We start from the raw sequence: 19,759 nt of genomic DNA, 5'->3' as shown, positions 1-19,759 counted from the left end.
CACACACACACACGTCCATCCACACATATACAGACACAAGCAGACATATTTCAAGACCTTAAAGGGGATTTCATGTTCATTGTTCAAAAGATTAAATCTCCAAAAATTGTTCACCAGGTCCTTTGAAATTTTGACAAAATGTCGTATTTGAATAAATGGATACCTACTGGAGTGCCATCGTGCCAATATTCCAAAACAGTCAGTGAAGAACTTTCACAGACATAATATTTTGAACAAATGAATCCACCACAAATTTGTTTTAGTTTGGGGAGTTATTATGTAATGTATTCAAATCATTTGATGATGTCTCAGTAAGATGCTGAAACCAGTAATGACGCAGTTTGTGTGAACTGAGTCTGAAAATACAATATAAAATTTCATTTGAATTTAGAAAATCAGTATATCAGGTGGCCTGAAAAAAAATTCTGCTGGTTCCTCTGCATTTGCTCTGTACTGGTCATAAGGACAGAGAGGTCATGGTGCATATTGAAGCACACAGACATTTTCGTTTGCTTCCTGTATAAAAGATACTGTAAAGGGGTGAATGGTACCAGGTACCAAGCAGCACCCTCTGTAAGGTGACCTGCTCGAGAAGTTGGATAAATACAGCCTTAGTCTGTCAGTGTTTGGTGTGGGATGTTCAAAAATCACATCTGTGGTTCCTGTTTCATTGAGGAGGCTCTAAATAACTGAAGTATCTGCAGTTTGTAATATACATGTTGCTGCAGATACTGGAAGACATCCCATTGTTATAACACAATACATGTGGCACCAACATGACAGATGTCCTTCCCATCCGATATAAATAATTACAGACATTCATGATGAAACTTTTGGGTACTGTTGAATCGGGCATTCAGGATACGTGAAAAGTACCTTCATGCTCATCAAATTTAGCACCTCTCAACTTTTATCTGGGAGGAAAATGAAAACAACAAGTGTGCAAGGAAACCGACAATTTACAAAGCCTGTATAATATGGACCTTTGCTGCAATAATACCAGATGAAATTTGTCTTGCAGTATTGTACATTCAGAATCAGTTTATAGTGTATGTCAGTGCTCCAGGTCAACACTTTGAGCACTTGCTTTGACAGTAAAAGTAATAAACACATGAAATGTTCCTGAGTTATGTGTTTGGTTACATTTGGTACAGTAGGGACAGACATTTGTGAGACTACCTCTCCAAACAGCAGTGTAGTGGTTTATGACACTGTTATCTTGCTACTATTTCATCATGTTCCTCGTGTCCTCTTCAAAAGCTATTTCCAATGCCGCTGTGTACACAACTGTTTGATTGCAGTCCCCTGGTTCCTGCATCCGTACATTTAGATTTAGAGCATATAGTGTGTGAGCATCCATAGTTTCCACTCAAATTCTAAAGCAAGACCCAGTTTGTTGTATATAAAAATTATGTTTGTTGAGGTAGTACTCAATGCTCTACAGTGTAGCCAGCCGCCAAATTGCTACACAGTGTATTCACCTTCTTGCTATCTGCTTTGGTACATATATCTTCTCATCTCAGCATCTCAAAACTATCAGCCTGCATGGAATGAAAGGACACTGTGCTCCAGGTAGAAGCACAGGTCACAACGTCAGTGACAGAGAGAGCAAATAGCACTGGACCTGTTGACCTGACCAATTAAAGAAAGGTAAGCCTCAATGCCACTGTGAGAGAGCCAGCTTAACATTCTCTCTCTTTTTAACTGAGGCTACTCATTTTATCAGTTAATCATAAATATAATGTTAACAGCACAACAAATTAATGTTAAAAATTGGCCAACTTGCAGGCGGCCAGTACAAAGAATCTAAAGTAAACAGTTTGTGCACCGAACAACAGGGTTGACATAACATGACCAAGTCTACAAAATTTTTACAGAAGTAATGGCAGGATATAACCAAACTTCAGTATAGAAGTAACAGCAGAATCAGACACTGCAAGTATATAGTTACCTAAAACAAAATAGGTTGCTGAAATCGGGTGCTTCAGTGTAAGCACTGATAAGTGGGACTCCTGTGGCAAGCTCTGCCAGCTAATGTCACCCCCTGCGGTTCCAGGGGTTAGAATAGGCCCGAGGTATTCCTGGCTGTTGTAAGAGGTGACTAAAAGGAGTCTCACATGTTTTGGCCTTTATGTGATGATCCCATGTAAGATTTGACCTCCATTTTTCAAAATTTTTCCGAAGAGCGAGCCAATTAGGGAACAGCGTCTTACATAGTGCATCATGTCCATTGTGCATTGAGATCATTAGCCCATTTTCTCCTCGTCGCCTTGCAGTCCTGCCCATTCTCCATCTCTTGGGTGAGGACACCGTTTTCCACCATGCACTATGCAGTGTCACTTTCTGTGCTGACGATAACCATGGACTTCTTTGCACCTCTTATGCAGCACAGTAGCTGGTCTGTTGTGGTGGGGCCACCATGTACCCTGTTGGTTGTAGCCCTCTTACAACACAGGGATCGCTCTGCTGATGCCTGTGCTGTTACCTCTCTACGATGCCTAGGAGTAGATGCCCGTCACCCTGGGGCATCGGGAATCCCGGCATTGGCCAAACTGCAGGTGGCGTTTGCTGCGCTGGGTGGCACCCATGAGGAGGGCCCCTGGTCAGAGTGGGTGGCATCAGGGCGGATGACACCCCATGAAGCATAGTATGTCATCTCTTGCTGGTGGTCCATCGCCAGCAGTCTCTAAGCGGACAAAGTCTAACTTCAATGCTAAGAAATATGACCCCAAATCGTTCCCCTCCCTGGACACACCATGGAAGGAACGCCAGGCTAAGGATACCAGTGAAACTTATTCACCCCAGTACCTTGTATGTATGAGAGTAGATGGGGAATCTCTCATGCCCATGAAGCCTCAGTTTTTTGTGGAAGACAATTTGTAGAGCATTTGGAGGACAAGTTTGGGGAGGTGAAGGGCTTGTCCAAAATGTGCTCTGGGTCAGTTTTGATAAAAACAGCATCCTCTGCCCAGTCACAGGCGTTACTCGCTTGTGGTAGGTTGGGGGCTATTTCTGTTACCATTACGTCTCATAAGAGCTTAAATATAGTCCATGGTCTTATATTACACAGGGACCTTCTTTTGCAGTATGATGACAAGCTGCGCGCCAATTTAGAACAGCAAGGTATTCATTTCATCCAGTGCATCCATTGTTGTCAGAGGGATAACCAGGTTGCCACTGGTGCCTTCATCTTGGGCTTTGAGGGTGACATATTGCCCGAGAAGGTCAATGTGATGGTCTACCGCTGTGACGTCAAGCCATATATCCCTCCCCTAATGCGGTGCTTTAAGTGTTGGAAGTTCGGCCATATGTCTTCCCACTGTACTTCCAGCCCCACCTGTCGAGACTGTGGACGTCCGTCGCATCCCAATATTCTGTGTGCCCCACCTGCCATCTGTTTGTGCCTATGTCGTGTTGCTCTAACCTCCTCATATGCCACCACTAAGAATACAGTTGTCGCGCCATCAGTTCCTCGAGTTCCTGTCACCTCTCAGAACTGGGAGACTACACCTGCCCCCTTGATGGTGGGGGGGGGGGGGGGAGGCACTTCCCTCCTTGTTGCCCCCGCACCACCTACTTCAGATGCAACACCACCCCAACCATCGCAGATTTCAGTGCCTACTTGTGAACCAGAGAAGCATAAGACTTCTTTGGCTCCCCTCACTAGGAAGGGGTCCTATGGATCACTCCCTTCCCAGGTTTCTGCTAGTGGGAGAGATGACACCTGCCAGTGGCTGAAGAGCCCAAAAGCAGCTGGTTGTAGGGCTTCATGCTCATCCTCAGTCTCGGAGACCAATTTAGTGAAGTCCTTGCAGGCAGGGAAACCCAAGGAACATTGCAAGAAATTTTAAAAGAAGACCCCAAGAACAAGGAACTTGTGGTGGCACCCACACCACCGCTACTTAAAAGCTCTGCGTCTGAGAATGGGGTGGAGATTCTGGCGTTCGCTGAGGACCTGGATCTCGCCAGACCCTCAGACACAATGGATATAGACTGCTCAGGCAAAAAGTCAGTGGGAGCAGGTGACTCTGAGGCGTAAACTGCCTCATTGAATGTTCCGTGCTTTCCCAGTCCCATGATACATCATCCTCCAGTGGAATTGCGGCGGTTTTTTCCACTGCCTGGCTGAGCTATGGCAACTGTTAAGCTTTACACCTGCTTTCTGCATTGCCCTCCAGGAAACCTGGTTCCCAGCAATGCGGACCCCAGCCCTTCACAGCTATAAGGGATATTACAGGAACCATAGCAACTATAGTAATGTGTCAGGTGGAGTCTGCGTTTATGTCCTAAGCTCTGTCTGTAGTGGAACTGTGCCCCTTCAAACCCCTCTTGTAGCTGTGGCTGTCAGAATACAGATGGCGAAGGAAATAACTGTCTGCAATTTATATCTTCCTCCAGATGGTGCAGTACCCTTGAATGTATTAGCTGCACTGATTGGTCAACTTCCTAAACCTTTCCTACTTATGGGAGATTTTAACGCCAATAACCCCTTGTGGGGTGACACAGTGCTTACTGACCGAGGCAGAAATGTGGAAACTACTGTCTCAATTCAACCTCTGCCACTTAAATACTGGGGCCGCCACATATTTCAATGTGGCTTGAAGTAGTTACTTGGCCATTGATTTATCAATTTGCAGCCCAGGACTTCTCCCATCTATCCACTGGAGAGCACATGATGACATGTGTGGTAGCGACCACTTTCTTATCTGTCACTGTCCAGGCATCAGGTCCATGGACACCTGCCCAGATGCGCTTTAAACAAGGCAGACTGGGAAACTTTCACGTTGATGTCACCGTTGGCTCTCCCCCAGATGGTAACATCGATGTGATTTTTGAGCAGGTGACTACCACAATCGTTTCTGTGGCAGAAAATGCAGTCCCTCACTCTTTAGGGTGCCCCTGATGAAAGACAGTCCCTTGGTGGTCTCCGGAAATGTGTTGGCGAGCTCTACAGCGACATAAGCCACACCCTTCCCTAGAGCATCCGATAGCCTTTAAGCGGCTCCGTGCCCATGTATGCCAGCTTATAAAGTGACTGAAACAGGAGTGTTGGGAGAGGTAGGTGTTGACCATTGGGTGCCATACGTCACCTCCCCAAGTCTGGACTCAGATCAGATGTCTTTTTTTGGTACCAGATCCCAATAGGAGTCCCTGGCATTACCATCAGTGGCATGATATGTACTGACGCAAACACGATCACCAAGCACTTTGCTGAGCACTATGCTCGAGCCTCTGCATCAGAAAACTATCCTCCCAGCCTTTCGCACCCTCAAATGGTGGATGGAAAGGAAAGTCCTCTCGTTCACTTCATGCCACAGTGAACCCTATAATGCCCCATTTATGGAGCTCCTCAGTGCACTTGCACATTGCCTTGAAACAGCACCCGGGCCGGATCGGATCCACAGTCAGATGATTAAACATCTCTTGTCTGACTAGAACACCATCTCCTCATCATATTCTGCTGGATCTGGTGTGATGGGGTCTTTCCATTGCAATGGCAAGAGAGCACCATTGTTCCAGTGCTCAAACCTGGTAAAAACCCCCTTGATGCAGATAGCTATCGGCCCATCAGCCTCACCAATGTTCTTTGGAAGCTACTGAAACATATGGTGTGTTGGCGGTTGGATTGGGTCCTGAAGTCATGTGGCCTACTGGCTCCATGTCTGGGCGGCTTCTGCTAGGGGTGCTCTACCACTGATAATCTTGTGTCCCTCAAGTCTGCCATCCGAACAGCCTTTACCAGATGCCAACAACTTGTTGCCGTCTTTTTTCATCTAGGCAAAGTGTATGACACCACCTGGCGACATCATATCCTTGCCACATTATACAGGTGGGGTCTCAGAGGCTCGCTTCCATTTTTTATCCAGAATTTGCTGTCACTCCATACTTTCTGTGCCCAAGTTAGTGCCTCCCATACTTGCCCCCATACCTAGGAGAATGGGGTCCCACAGGGCTCTGTATTGAGTGGCCATTAACAGTCTAGCAGCAGCTGTAGGGCCGTCCGTCTCACCCTCTCTGTATGCAGACTACTTCTGCTCCACAAGTATGGTGTTGCTGGGCGGTGCCTACAGGGAGCCATCCACAAGACGCAGTCATGGGCTGTACTTCTGTCGGCGTCATACCATTCATCTGGAACCAGAACTTTACCTTCATGATGATCCACTCACTGTAGTGCAGACATATCGATTCTTAGGACTGGTTTTCGATGCCCGATTGACTTGGCTACCTCACCTTCGCCAGCTTAAGCGGAAGTGCTGGCAACACCTCAAGGCCTTCCGCTGCCTGAGCAACCACCAACTGGGATGCAGATCGCTCTCCTCTGCTGGAGCTCTACAAAATCCTTGTTCAATTCCGCCTTGACTGTGGGAGTCTGGTTTATGGTTTGGCTGAGTCCTCAGCGTTGCATTTAGTCGACCCAGTGCACCACTGTGGTGTTGACCTTGCGATGGGAGCATTTAGAATGAGTCTGGTGACTAGTGCCCTGGTGGAGGCTGGAGTCCTTCCATTGCATATCCGACATGCACAACTGCTCGCACACATTCGTAGTTCTCCTGAGCATCCGAATTACCGTCTCCTTTTTCCACCCACAGCAGCTCATCTCCCACATTGGTGGCCCGGGTCAAGGCTAATGATTGCGGTTCACATGCAGTCTCTTCTGTCTGAACTTGAGTCCTTCCCTTTACCACCTCCCATCTGGGTCTGTCTGCATACACCTCCATGGTGTACACCGATGCCGCAGATTTGTCTGGGCCTTTCGCATGACCCTAAGGACTCAGTTACTCTTTCCGCCCTCCTCTGTCACTTCCTCTCGATTCTTGACGTGTTCCAGGGCTCTGAAGTGATTTACACCCATGGTGCGATGGCTGATGGTCATGTTGGCTCTCCTACGTCCACAGAGGTCATTTTGAAAAGCATTACTTGCCCGATGGCTGCAGTGTATTCACAGCAGAGCTGGTGGCCATCTCCTCTGCACTTCAGTATATCCATTCATGCCCTGGGGAATTATTTCTTCAGTGTACTGACTCCTTGAGCAGCTTACAAGCTATCGACCAGTGCTACCATCAACATCCTTTGGTAACATCCATCCAGGGGTCCAATCTATGCCCTGGGCCAGTCCCATCATTCAGTGGTGTTTGTGAGGACTCCAGGACAGGTCGGCATTCTGGGCAACGAACTTGCTGACAGGCTGGCCAAACAGGCTATATGGAAACTGCTTCTGGAAATAGGTATCTCTGAACCTGACCTGTGTAGGGTTTTTCAGCTGTGGGAAACTGAATGGCGTAACAGTACACACAACAAACTGCATGTCATTAAGGAGGCTACGAATGTATGGAAGACTCCCATGCGGGACTCTCACAGGGAATTGGCTGTCCTCTGTGAGCTCCGCTTTGTCCACGCTTTGGTGACCCATGGTTACCTCCTGCAGCATGAAGACCAGCCTGAGTGTCGGTGTGGTGCCCAGTTGACAGTGGCCCATATTCTGATGCACTGTCCCACTTTGAATGCCCAGCGACGAAATTTTGGGTTTTTGGACACGTTGACACTAATTTTATCTCACAACGCCATATCGGCTGATTTAGTTTTGCATTTTATTCATAAGGGTGGGTTTTATCATTTGATCTAAGTTTTAGTGCATTTACTTTGTTCCTCTGTGTCCTCCACACTAGTGCTTCTAGGGTGGAGGTTTTAATGTGTTGCAGAGTGGCTGGCTTCTCCTTTTTTATTCTTATGCTCAGCCAGCCATGGTAATCTGCTTTGCTGTTTTATCTCTGCCTCCTGTTTCTTTCATTTCTGTGGTTTTCTTGTCCTCTTTTGTCCATTTATATGTTTGTTGCCCTTCATTGTTCTTGTGATTTTTCCTTTCATTCCGTTTTGAGTTGTCAGTCTCTTTTGTTTTATTCTCACACTTGTGGCATTGTTTTATTCGGAACAAGGGACTTATGAACTCATAGTTTGGTCTCTTTCTCCCTGTTTTAAACAAACCAACCAACCAACCAACCAGCTAATCAGTCAATGTTTACCTTTTACCACAAAAACTGTTCACCTAAATATGAATTAGTGCAGTCATTTGAAACAGCTTTGTTAACCCATTTTTTATGCTGTAATTTCATCTACAGCTGATCTCGTCTCCTTGGTGTATAAAGTAGGCTCAGGGAGGAATACGTTTCATCTTCATAGTGTAGGACTATCTTCTTGCTGGACACAATGATGAAGTCTGGCATGAGAGTACTTGGCAGTATTTGCGCCACAATAGCTTATTCTGGATGTCTTGCTTGTCAGGTTTTGCACGTTTCAATGCCAACATTAATGAGCATTGTATTTACCATTTTCCGATTTCAGAAGCTTTTGAATGCCGTTAGAAAATATATGTTGTTCCATTTGAAAAAACTGTGCTTACCTCAATATCTTGGTTGGTTCAAAAATTAAAAGTATTACCCATTGGACAAATGTTTGCCGAAAATCTTATTTTGTCATCTTGAAGCATTCATGATAATAAAAAGTATGCAAGTTTTTTTGTGATCCTAAACTTTTCAAGTTTCATGAATTTGAAACACATTAATAAAGATAGAATAAAAATTATCATCACCATTGTTGTTGTTGTCATCGTATGTTGGTGAGTGTTTTGACTTAAATCATTGTATCACTTTTGGAAGTAGCATTTTTGTGTCTGGTTGTGCAGTGTCTAAGGTCATTCTAACTTATGGAGAATATAAATTATTCTACTGCCATTTGAACACGATTTGCACCTTGACCTTGCTTAGAACATATAGTTAGCTTATCATGTGTTTGACAGGGCTATTGTTTGGGAGGTAATATCATTAAATAACAGTAGACACAACTTGGGAGTGGCTTCATGTAATGGTGTCCTTACAATAGTAAAACCAAGGTGTCACAGGTTGTGAGACTTGACTGAGACCATTAAGTGCAGACATGGATAGCACCTTTAATTATTCAAGAAGAATATTTCACCAGAAGGATAACATCCACTTAAGAAAATGTTTGGTGCTTCAGAGAGGTACTGTAACATTCCATTATGAGAACTGTAGCAGTTATATAATCACATCCTGAAAAAGACTAAAGCACTTGTTACCCAGTATGGAAACTATAAACCGTATAATTAATGAAGGTGAAATAAGATGAAAAACTAACAGACTGTATATCAAAGCCTGTTTGCCATAACAAGCTTACTGAGTGCCTTTTGTTATTTTAGGGAATCCTTTAAATTTTTATTTATTAAAAAATTTGTGAAGTTAGTTTTATTGTGTACGAAAAGCTCTTAATATGTATGGCTTAGGGTACAAGTAAGAACGTCATGGCCTGTCGTGTCAGATATGTGAAATGTGTTCTATAGAGCTTTCACCAAATATAAACTTTGATAAGGCTCTCAAATGTTTTTCTGATGGTGCTGTAAAAACTAAGGTGTATTTTGAGGAATAGTTTGCACATCACCTTCAGGTGGTGATGTCAGTATTGATGAAAGACTCCAAATTCAGTATATGTCTTCCATCAGTAGCCAACATCCTCTTTTGAAGGTAGTGAAAAGGTACGTAATCAAAACACACCTGAGTGCCTCAGCAGAAGGTCTTTGGACCATTTTTGGTGTGCTGAATAATGGAGCACGATGAATCGTTAATTTTTAATTAAGTTAAGAAATTGTGGTATATTGTGCAACATGCGATTTAATTTACATACATGTAACAAGTGTTTACTTTTTTGTGACAGTTGATCCACAGTACCATCACTTTATATATGAAGGAGAGCAGTTTCTGGACTTAACTGAACGTGCCAAGTACTTGGAGGAATTAAAAAACAATAAATCAAATGTGCCAGTCTTATCACCTTCTGTTGTTCCTGTGAGTTAAGGATTTATTTGTTTTTTATAAGTGTTGTTAAAATTGTTTTGTCATTTTTTTGTTGCTGGGCTATGTTGATTTCATGTAATCTTTCTTTGTAAATAAATTATGAAACAAAAGAAATGAAACAGAGTTCTACTGTGAAATTTGGCTTTCTACATATTTTATTTGCATTTTCATCCTGTGGTTTCTATATAGTTTTCCAGTAACTTGTTAAAAGTTTATTGCTATAACTGAATTTATTTTTAATGCTCTAGGATATTGAGTCACTTTTCCTACTCTCCTACTGGTGTACATTTTGTCCTTTCCTCTTTTTCCCTGTCCATCACCTGTCAAGGGAACTGCACTAGTGCCCAGAAGTGAAGCATGATGGGTAAAATAGAAAAAGTGAACAGTCATTCTTAACTGAACTTCTCTCTCCTGTATAGGAAAGAAGCATCATTTGCTTTGATTAGGCAGCTGATTGAAGGACAATGAAAATAAGTGTTTTTAGAGCTAAAGCTGCAGTCAGGAGAGTATAGTATATTGATGAACTTACTCAAGTTCACAATGTACACTTACTGCCACAAAAATGCATTATTGGCTATATTTTTCAGGGTAGAATTAGCAGATGCTTCGAAGCAGCTCAGATGTAGATTGCAGTCTCAGCCGCAATAAGTACGTCACAAAGCGTCATTTCATGGCTTTGTTGATGGTTCTGAGAGACAGGAATGTTTTTCATGACCAAGACTAATCTTTCGGCAACAGGACTGTTATCTGGAGTTGATGACACAATGAAATTGTGTAATAGATAATTGTCTGCAGAGCTTTTAAGTATCTCGAAAGCAGCAAGGCAAGACCATTTGCTCTTCGTAGGAATGTGCTCTTCATCAATGAATTCTGTTGTAGTGTGCAAAATGGTTCTTATGACACATGTATGGTGAGAAAGTGATAGGCAGTGCAGTCACAGAAACATTGAGGGAATAGACATGTTTAGTGATGGTGTCCTGGTACTGGTATGTTACATGTTGTATCGGCATTAGGTTTCCTCACGTCTCTACTACAGACTATGCTATCGCAGTCCCAACTATGTGCGACATCTAAATGTAAGCATATCCTGTTGTTAAACATTTTGTTGTTGTTAAAAGCAATATCAAGTTTTGTTACTGTTTTAGTGATATGTGACTTTAATTTCAATTTTTTAAAATTTCATTTTATACACTGATAATCCAAATATGTTGTCATTAAATTCTGCCTTATTTTGCAAACTTTCTCCGTGCATAAGTGTGCAGCAAAGCTTCTGTTGGCTAGAATTTTCTTCCTGAAGTGGTTTTGAGCTCATTGTCAGTGGTAGAGGATGGGTGAAGGGAAGGGGGGTGGGGGGAGGGCAAATAATACAGATATTAGTTATCTGTTTAATTACTGCTAACCTTCAGCCCTGCTAATTTGCAACTCTCCGATCAAATACAACTGAAGTGGTGGGAGACACTTGTAACTACTAGAACTACAGCTCCTGTGTAAATATTTCAGGCTGATAATCAAAATGAACTCTGACCACTTCAGGCAGATATGTAATGGTGATCAAAACATAGCAAAGCTGTCTAAGGTGGCTGCTTCAATTTTTTGGTACCAAGGACAACAGTGATGGTGTTTCAGAAATTTACAAGCACTAATTGTTTCGCTGATGCCATAGATGAAAAACAAATATGGGAAGCTAAGTAAAGCTGTCTGAATACTTCAATATCAACATTTTTTCAGGTCGTGACAACAGACATGTACCTGTACATGACCTAGCTTCGCTGAGAAGGCTACAGGTGGACGGGTGGGTGAGGCAGTTTCAAACGTGTAACTTCCTTACTATCTAACCAAACGTCTGCTAGAAGCTGCTGAAATATTGGTACATTCCATTCTGGATTTTCCATTGTTGCATATTATGTGCCTCATTTTTGTTTTAAGAAAACTCAAGATCACAGAATATCTCACTTATTTATGATCTTGACTTTTTTCTAACTGGTTATCAAGAACAGATCATTGTTACCTACTTACCACACTGGTTAAAATATCATGCGGCACCTAAGACAGTCTGAATAACAAGCAACAATATGTTAAGTGTGTCACCACTCACAGGTTGATAACTAAAAAACTAAGGGTGGAATGAAACCTGCATTAAGGCATTAGCAAGTCATGAGGCAATCATTGATGCTAAAAAGATGAGTAACTTGTGCCTGGTACCTCCTGCCATTGCTCCAACTAGTCAGAGTAGCCTGTAGCTGTTATTTGGAGCATCACAGTTGCAATTCGTTCAAGAGATTAATCACCATGTAACATGGGTAACTCAAAGTTACTAAAAATTTTGAATGAAAATCTGTTCAAAAATGAAGCAAAGAAAAGCATAAAAACTAAAACTTTAATGAGAAGTCAGGTAGAAACACCAAGGGACGAACCAAATCAATTTCATGAGGATGTTATTGTGAAACTTCTCTTTTAGCAGAGCCTTTCTGTTTTTAATCATTCCAAATAAATTCTGGGATGGCTTCATGAACATGGTCACAATCAATTTTCTTCCCCTTCTCATAACCCAGTAGTTTAGTGCTCTATCTGCAATGACTTGCATCTTGACTACCCCCTCCTTAGCAATTAGGCATGAGCTGTGGGATAATTATATAATTATTATGTCACTTCATGCAAGACTCTCTTACAGTATTCATATCTGACAAACTTGCAATGTCTTCTTGCAGAGGAGATGTATTAGGCTGATGTGTCATTATGTTAGATTATGCCTTCAAACTATTCCTAGAACAAAAATTGCCACTGATTTGCTATTGTAAATTTGTTCTTCTTGGATTATAATTTTCCTTGCATCGAAACCTTTCATTGTTTCTTATTACTCAAGGAGATTGGTTGCAGTCCATTTTTATCTGTTGTGTGGCTCAACTGGGAAGAATATTGTTATAGTTTGATTTTCTGGTCACTCTAGTTCTCTTCCAGAACCTGCTGCTCTCTACAGTTGCTGTTCCGTCCTTTTCTTTTGTTACTAGAAAATCTTTCCCAGAAAATCAATACGTCAATGTAAATAAATTAAAATAAATTATTATAGCTTCTTAAGATGCATAACTTTATTTTGTCAGTGTACTCCAATTCAAAAACTTCACCCTAAGTCTTTCCTTATCCACTGTTGTGATTTATCTGGTTTACTTACTTCATTATACAGTACCAATAAACAGATCTGTTTTCTTATGCCTTCCTGTTGTCTGAGTCTAGGATTTAGCTTTGGATTGTCAAAAGAAAAGAGAGGTTAATACTAAATAATTCAAGATAGGCATGCCATTGTAGCAATTGCTGAGACATGAAGAGCTACAAATGCAAACAATGGCACCTGAAGCAGCACATTTTCAATTTTTCAAAACAATTACTTCTTCATCAGGAAAAAGAGACAAACAGGAAACAGGAAAAATAAATAAAAAATCATTGGTAGTGAACACAAGCACAAATTTCTCCTTTCAGTGATTTGAGAGAGGGGTAACAGAATGAAGTAGAAATACTGACAGACAGACCAACAGTGGAGTTATGAATATTTGTTATGATCTGTTGACATTTTATGAGTCAAACTAAAGCTAATAGTGATTGAAGCAGCATTTCAACAAAATATAAAACAGGCCCCCCGTTGACAGCTAGTTGAAGATCAGGTTCCTGTCATTGTCAAATTAAAGTACTGTTATTAAATATTTAATGATATAATCAGCATCAGGATGTTGGAGCCTCCTGCAGTGTCGGGAACTAGAATAGATCCTGGTTATTCCTTGCCTGTCGTAAGAGGCGACTGAGAGGAGTTGTGTTGTATACCTAGTGAAGCTTAACATTGATGACTGGGCCATTATTAGGACCAGAATTAGTTTGTGTTCATTTCACCTTTCCTTCAACATTTTTGGCATAATTACATATGGTTCCCTCTTAGGGTTCAACCACCACTGTTCTAAATTTCACAGAAGGGCACACTATTTGGGGGAGGACATCTCACATGGCGCATAATATATCCACCATGCATTGTGACCTTCTGCACTTACTATTAGAGGAGATTTATTTTCATCTCTGAAACAGTGCGGTAGTCTATCCTTCATTGTGGGGTGGGGGGGTCATCAAATACCCTGTTGGCTGTAGCCTCCTGACTACACAGGGACTGCACTGCTGAAATCTGAGCTGTTACCTCCCCATGAATGGCAAGAAGTAGGTGCTTGTCCAATCTGGGATGCTGGACAATTGATACAGTGCCAGGGAACCTTTGCCTTGGTGGGGTGGCACTGGTGCTGAGTGTTCCCAGTTGGAGTGAGTGGCACCATTGTGCAACATCTGCAATGAAGCAGGTCAAACTCATTCATCCGCAGTGAAATGGGTCAAACTCATCCAGACTGGTGGCAATGCCAACACTGCCACCTCAGCAGACAGAACGCAAGATTCGGACACAGATACTTACAACCACATAGTGTTTATGTCTATGGCCATGCCATAGGATGAGATTCAGTCAAGGAGAACTGGAAGTGGACAATACACTCATCTTGTGGTATGTCCCAGAACTGTCAGGAAATCTTTTGCAACAATAAAGCCATTGTTTGTCATTAAATATATTCAGGATCTGTTCAGAGAAGTCACAGCAATAGATAATATGTGAAATTATGTTTGTTGACCAAAGCATTATATGCTAACCAATTGCAGGCACTTCAGGCCTGTAACAAGCTCAGGGATAATACCGGTTACCATTTCTTCTCATAACAAAATCGACAGGATTTAAGGTGTCATCTTCAATCAGGACCTTTCACGACAAACAGAAGAAGAATCTTGCTTACCCAGAGCAGTGTGGAATCCACTGTATACAGAGGACCTAAGGACAATAGGCTGGACACTGGATCTTTCATCCTAGCCTTCAGCAGATATGTTTTACCTGAGAAAGTTAAGGTAGTGGTTTTTAGGTATCATGTCATACCCTGTTTTCGTGCTCCTATGAGATAGAGGTTTACGCACATGTTGTCCTGTTATACTAATGACATTAGTTGTGAACCGTGTGGCGGAACAATACGTCTTTCTGTGATTTCCCTAAATCACTTCAGGCTAATGCCAGGACGGTTCCTTTGAACCCCCAAATCAGCCAACCAACCAACACATGACAGCAGTCCTTGTGAAAACCTCCCCACAAGTGTTAAACCACTTACAACACCTTCTCCCTCTTTTGCTGATGTGTTCAGTTTTCGAGGAGAAGAAAATCCAGGAATATAAAACATTCTATTGCCTGTCTTATTAAGAAGGTGAGAAAAAGTGAAAGACTCCATCTGACCAGTATGAGCTCAAACTTTGCAAACAGAGTGTCAAAAGTCACACCTAGCATGATGACAATTGTCGGACAGTATCTCCTGGTCATAGATATGTCAATTATCATTCAGGGGAGGGTGCACCAACTCCCTCAACTGTCAGACCTATAGCACCAGTGTTTACCACCCCATCACTGCCACTGGTGATGCCTCGTCCTCCTCTGACATCACCGGGGAAGAGGACACCTGCCAAGGTGCCCTTATTCCAGGACAGAACATACCAACAGTCTACCACCAGCCAATGGCTGACAGAGCCACAAGCTGCTGTTCATAGAAACAAATGGTCCTTACTGGCCCAAAAGCAAAGGCCGGAAAATCCTCACAGAAATAAAAACCTCACTGAAACAAGGAGGATAAAGTGAAAGTTAACTCGGCTGCTCTGATCGATTCAGTCCCCATCTCCTCCAGTTCAACCCTCTGAAAACCATTGAAGAACTACTCATTTAGATGGAGCACCACTCAGCAGCAGAGTAACTCATATGCCTGTTTCTGATTCACTACTTTCTGAGGTGAAATGTAACTGTAACCATTGCCACGTGATCAAAAGCCTTGATCAAACTCTGTAACCCAAGCACTATAGGATTAAGTATGGTGCGTGTGATGCTGAAAAAAGTTTAAGTGAGCTCCACTAAAATGTTTAGAGAACAACTACAGATTTCATTGTGGCAAGCTACTGGGGCCAGTGAGTAGGTTTAACTTGTGTATGAATTAACAGATTCTGATACTAGATGAGAGCATGCATGTGTATTGCATACTGGATCAGTTACATTACATACCTCGATGTGCAGGTTCAGATTGCATTGGTAGCTGCTGCAATCTTCCTTCACTTCCTGTAATGATGGAAGCAGTGATCACAATGGGGTCAGATGAACAGCTGACGGCAGTTGCATCTTTAACAACTGGATTAACAGGTGTTACTGTTGTTAGTGACGTACAGGTACTAAAAGTAGGGATCAATGGGCATACATTAAAGGAGGCTTATTGTGTAAAGTTCGTGGGCATACAGATGGATAACAAACTGAGATAGTACCAGGACTTGCATAGGTTCTACTTGCTTTGTGCTTAGAAATCTGTCTGTCTGTTGACTTAATGGTGGTATTGCTAGAATACTTTGGATACATTCTCTCAGTACTGTCCCATGGTATAACCTTGTGCAGCAATACAGCTAAGGTAAAAAAAGTATTTATTTTACAGAAGTGTGCAATAAGAATATTGCATCAAGTTGATAACCTAACAACTTGGAGAAGCCTCTTCACGGATTTGGGGAATCTTTCATTTACATGCTAATTCTTACATTCGCAAACAGCATTTGTGATAAGAAAAGAAGTGAATTTGGATCTTAGGCAATGAATTGAGAATCCTTAGATATTCAAAGGGAAAATAAAAGAGTAGCTTCCTAGCCAGTCCATCTATAATTTATTATTATATCAGGACTCTAATGTTAGTGTTGAACAGATTCTGAATTTGACAGTGTTGCATATAAAGTAACAAAAATGTGTGCAGGATGAGGCGAGGATAGGCAGAAATGTGGACATACAGTTTAGTTGCATTTGTAAATGAGAACAGAATAGGCCTGGTAAAAGCCTTGCAGTATTTATTGTATTATGACTGATAGTATGGTGCATCTCGGGAAGATGCCATATATTGGGAGGGGGCCATCGCAGTCGAAGTCTTGAAAGGCTCTTAGGAGAGCAGGAGAACAATATGTTGATGGATCTGAAGCCAGCAGCCAAGAGAGCAAAGCATCTCAGACAAGCTTTTGGCTGCCTTTGCCCAAGATCCCACGTGCGTGTTTTCTGCACATCTAGTGGTCAAGGGTTGGGGCTGATGCTAGCAGATGCCTCCACCCATCAGCAATTGTTACCATGAGAACCGTGCTGAGTCCAGCATCATACGCTGGGATGGTGAAAAGTGTGTGAGTGATCTTGCAACAGCTGGCAGACTTTAAACATTGAAATAAATTTAAAATAAAAATTTTTGATAAATCTTCCCTACTGTCTCCAAATGGGTAGCCCCTGCACAAATAATTTGTTTGAAAAGTTAGAGAAGACAATAGATGAGTAGTGTAATTCAAGAAGCTGTGGTATTTTTCACAGTAGCTGCTATTTTTATGTAAGTAATCTAAAAGCAACAACTTGTATTTGCCATTTCTGAATACAGTTATACACCAGCTGTAAAAATGATTGGTGACAGATGAAAATTTCTGCTGGACTGGGACTTGAACCTAGATTTCCCACTTAATGCAGTCAGTCCCCTTAACCACTTTGGCTACCTGGGCATGCCTCCAGACCAACTCAAACTTCCAGTCACAGTGGAAGTGTGTATAGATAGGAGAAATGGTTAAGGTGACCCCTCATGCTAAGCAGGAAATCTGGGATTGAGTCCTGGCCCGGTACAGATTTTCATCTATCGCCAGTCACTTGTAGAGTTGGTGTATAATCATATTCGCAATTTATGAGTACATTTCATTAATCTAATATGGCTGTAGATCTTTGGCATGCGTGTCTGTAGGACACTATATTAGACAATATAGACACTGAAAATACAGGTATTGTCAACATGTAATCTAGAAGTAATTCCTACAATTATCGCTGGTGACAGTGTGTTGCTTATACTCACATATTCAACAGAAGCAGCATGCAGTGCCTGCTTCTGCTTGTTATTGCATGGTGTGACTTGTTGCATATACTGCAAGGCTCTCCTCCATGATTGGATTTTTTGTAATGTGATGAGATTTAATGACAAAAAAGTAAGCTGTGGCAGGACCATTTGTTGCTGCTAATATTTCTATGGATGGTTTTTCGTAAGTTCAAGAAATGGGGGTCCATCTTGTGCCTGACACTTTTTTTCCTGTTAATGGTCACACAGGACCACCTTGTCACCACTTCTGTGTCATTACTGACACACACACACACACACACACACACACACACACACACACACACACACACACATTCATTTCATTTCACAAACAGCAAACATGTATGGTGTATAATATGCAATTACAGTTCAATGTCAGTCATCATAAGCAAGTACTCATTCCTCAAGCCAATCAAAACTGAGAGAGATGGGAAGTTGGACTATATGAGTGAATCCAGTCAGTTTGTGAGGGGAGAGGGGGAGGAGGAGGGAGGAGGGGGAAAGGGGGCGCTCAGTACAATCCCAGATAATTAAATGGGATCGGCTACGTGTGATACAAAGAATAGTGAGGAAAACTGCTGCTATCTGGAGAACCAAGAAGCTTTTTTAAATCCTATTCTGTGTGATCAAACACTGGTAGCTCCAGGGGTGCAGATCAGTGTTAATCACTGGTGATGCCATCAATTGCTTGTCGACAGCTCCTTGTTGGAACCCAACTTAGTCTCAATACAGGATACCAAAAATGGGCATTGAATACTGAATTAGCCTCATACTTGTTGGCTTATGTCTAGGGGAATTAACTGAAAGCTAGTGATCATTGATATAAATATGTAGACTCCTGCACCCAGTGTCAGACTTAATAAAATCCTTATGGGTGTGCAGCCATGTCATTTTATAAAATACTTAAAAAGCTAAAATACTGGAATAACTAACAAGTTGCAGTGGCCTACATCAGGAGACAAACTAATTAGTGTGATAGCAATGCTAAAATATATTGCATTTCTAATTATGTCAAAAGATCGCTGACACGACATCTTTTTAGATTTGATTGACCCTAAAATATCACTCCTCAGTGTTATGATAAACAGAGGGAAAGAGGGAATATGGGACAGACTGTTTGTGGATTACACAGAGCTTGTTGGTAGTTGGTATCTCACTACAAGCCAAGGCTTCTGAGGGGGGGGGGGGGCAAATTTTCCTGCTATTGGGAAGAACAAAGCCAGTTGTGCATGTGATGTTTGTTTACCCAGTCATGCCACAGTCCAGTAGTATTTCAGCATTTTAAGTATTTTATAAGAGGGTGTGGTGTTAACACACAGAAGGATTTTAACAACTGTTAGTCCAGAGATATATTTTTAAACACTCCAGTTTTAAACAGAATTGTTCTGGATTTTTTTATTATTTTTTAAGATTTTTGGGATTGCTTTGTTTCAGTGACAATACTGACAGTAATGGGGGCAGAATTTGTATTCAAAATTAGAAATTTTTTTGTCATCATTTATCAGATGTTTGATGTGGCTCACTGAGTTTCCTCCCCTGTGCCAACGCCTTCATTCCAGAGTAATCTGTACACCTGACATCCTAATCTCCATCTGATTGTACTGGTTTTGCCTTGCATGGGTCCCTCTGATACCATGGAAGCTATTCCCTGATATCATAATACATGCTGCCTTGCAATCCTATAAGTTCTTCTAACCATTGTTTCCAATATAATCCTTCCTTCACTCTTATCTAGTTTTTCCAAAGTCCATGTTTCACATCGACACAATATTATGCTTCAGATGTATATTCTCATAAATTGCTTTCTCTGATCGAGGCATTATTAACACATTTCTTTTAGTGAGAAATAGTTTCTTTTCCTCAGGTAATCTGCTTCTTATCTCCACCTTGCTTTGTCCTTGATGCTTTATTTCACTTGAAAAATAG

General features: G+C 41.9%; 1 protein-coding gene across 1 annotated transcript in view; it reads left to right on the top strand.

Moving 5' to 3' along the window:
* The window catches only part of LOC126272585 (interleukin-1 receptor-associated kinase 1-like), a 148,314-nt gene that overhangs the window by 34,678 nt on the left and 93,877 nt on the right, over nt 1-19,759 (top strand). The window contains exon 3 of the mRNA XM_049975511.1: nt 9,724-9,854. Within this exon, the coding sequence (XP_049831468.1) occupies nt 9,724-9,854 (131 nt within the window). The remainder of the gene's footprint in view (nt 1-9,723; nt 9,855-19,759) is intronic.

Source organism: Schistocerca gregaria, chromosome 5, assembly GCF_023897955.1.
Source record: "Schistocerca gregaria isolate iqSchGreg1 chromosome 5, iqSchGreg1.2, whole genome shotgun sequence".
NCBI lineage: Eukaryota > Metazoa > Arthropoda > Insecta > Orthoptera > Acrididae > Schistocerca > Schistocerca gregaria.
The sequence above is the reverse complement of the archived record's forward strand: the minus strand, read 5'-3'. Positions and strand labels throughout refer to the sequence as shown.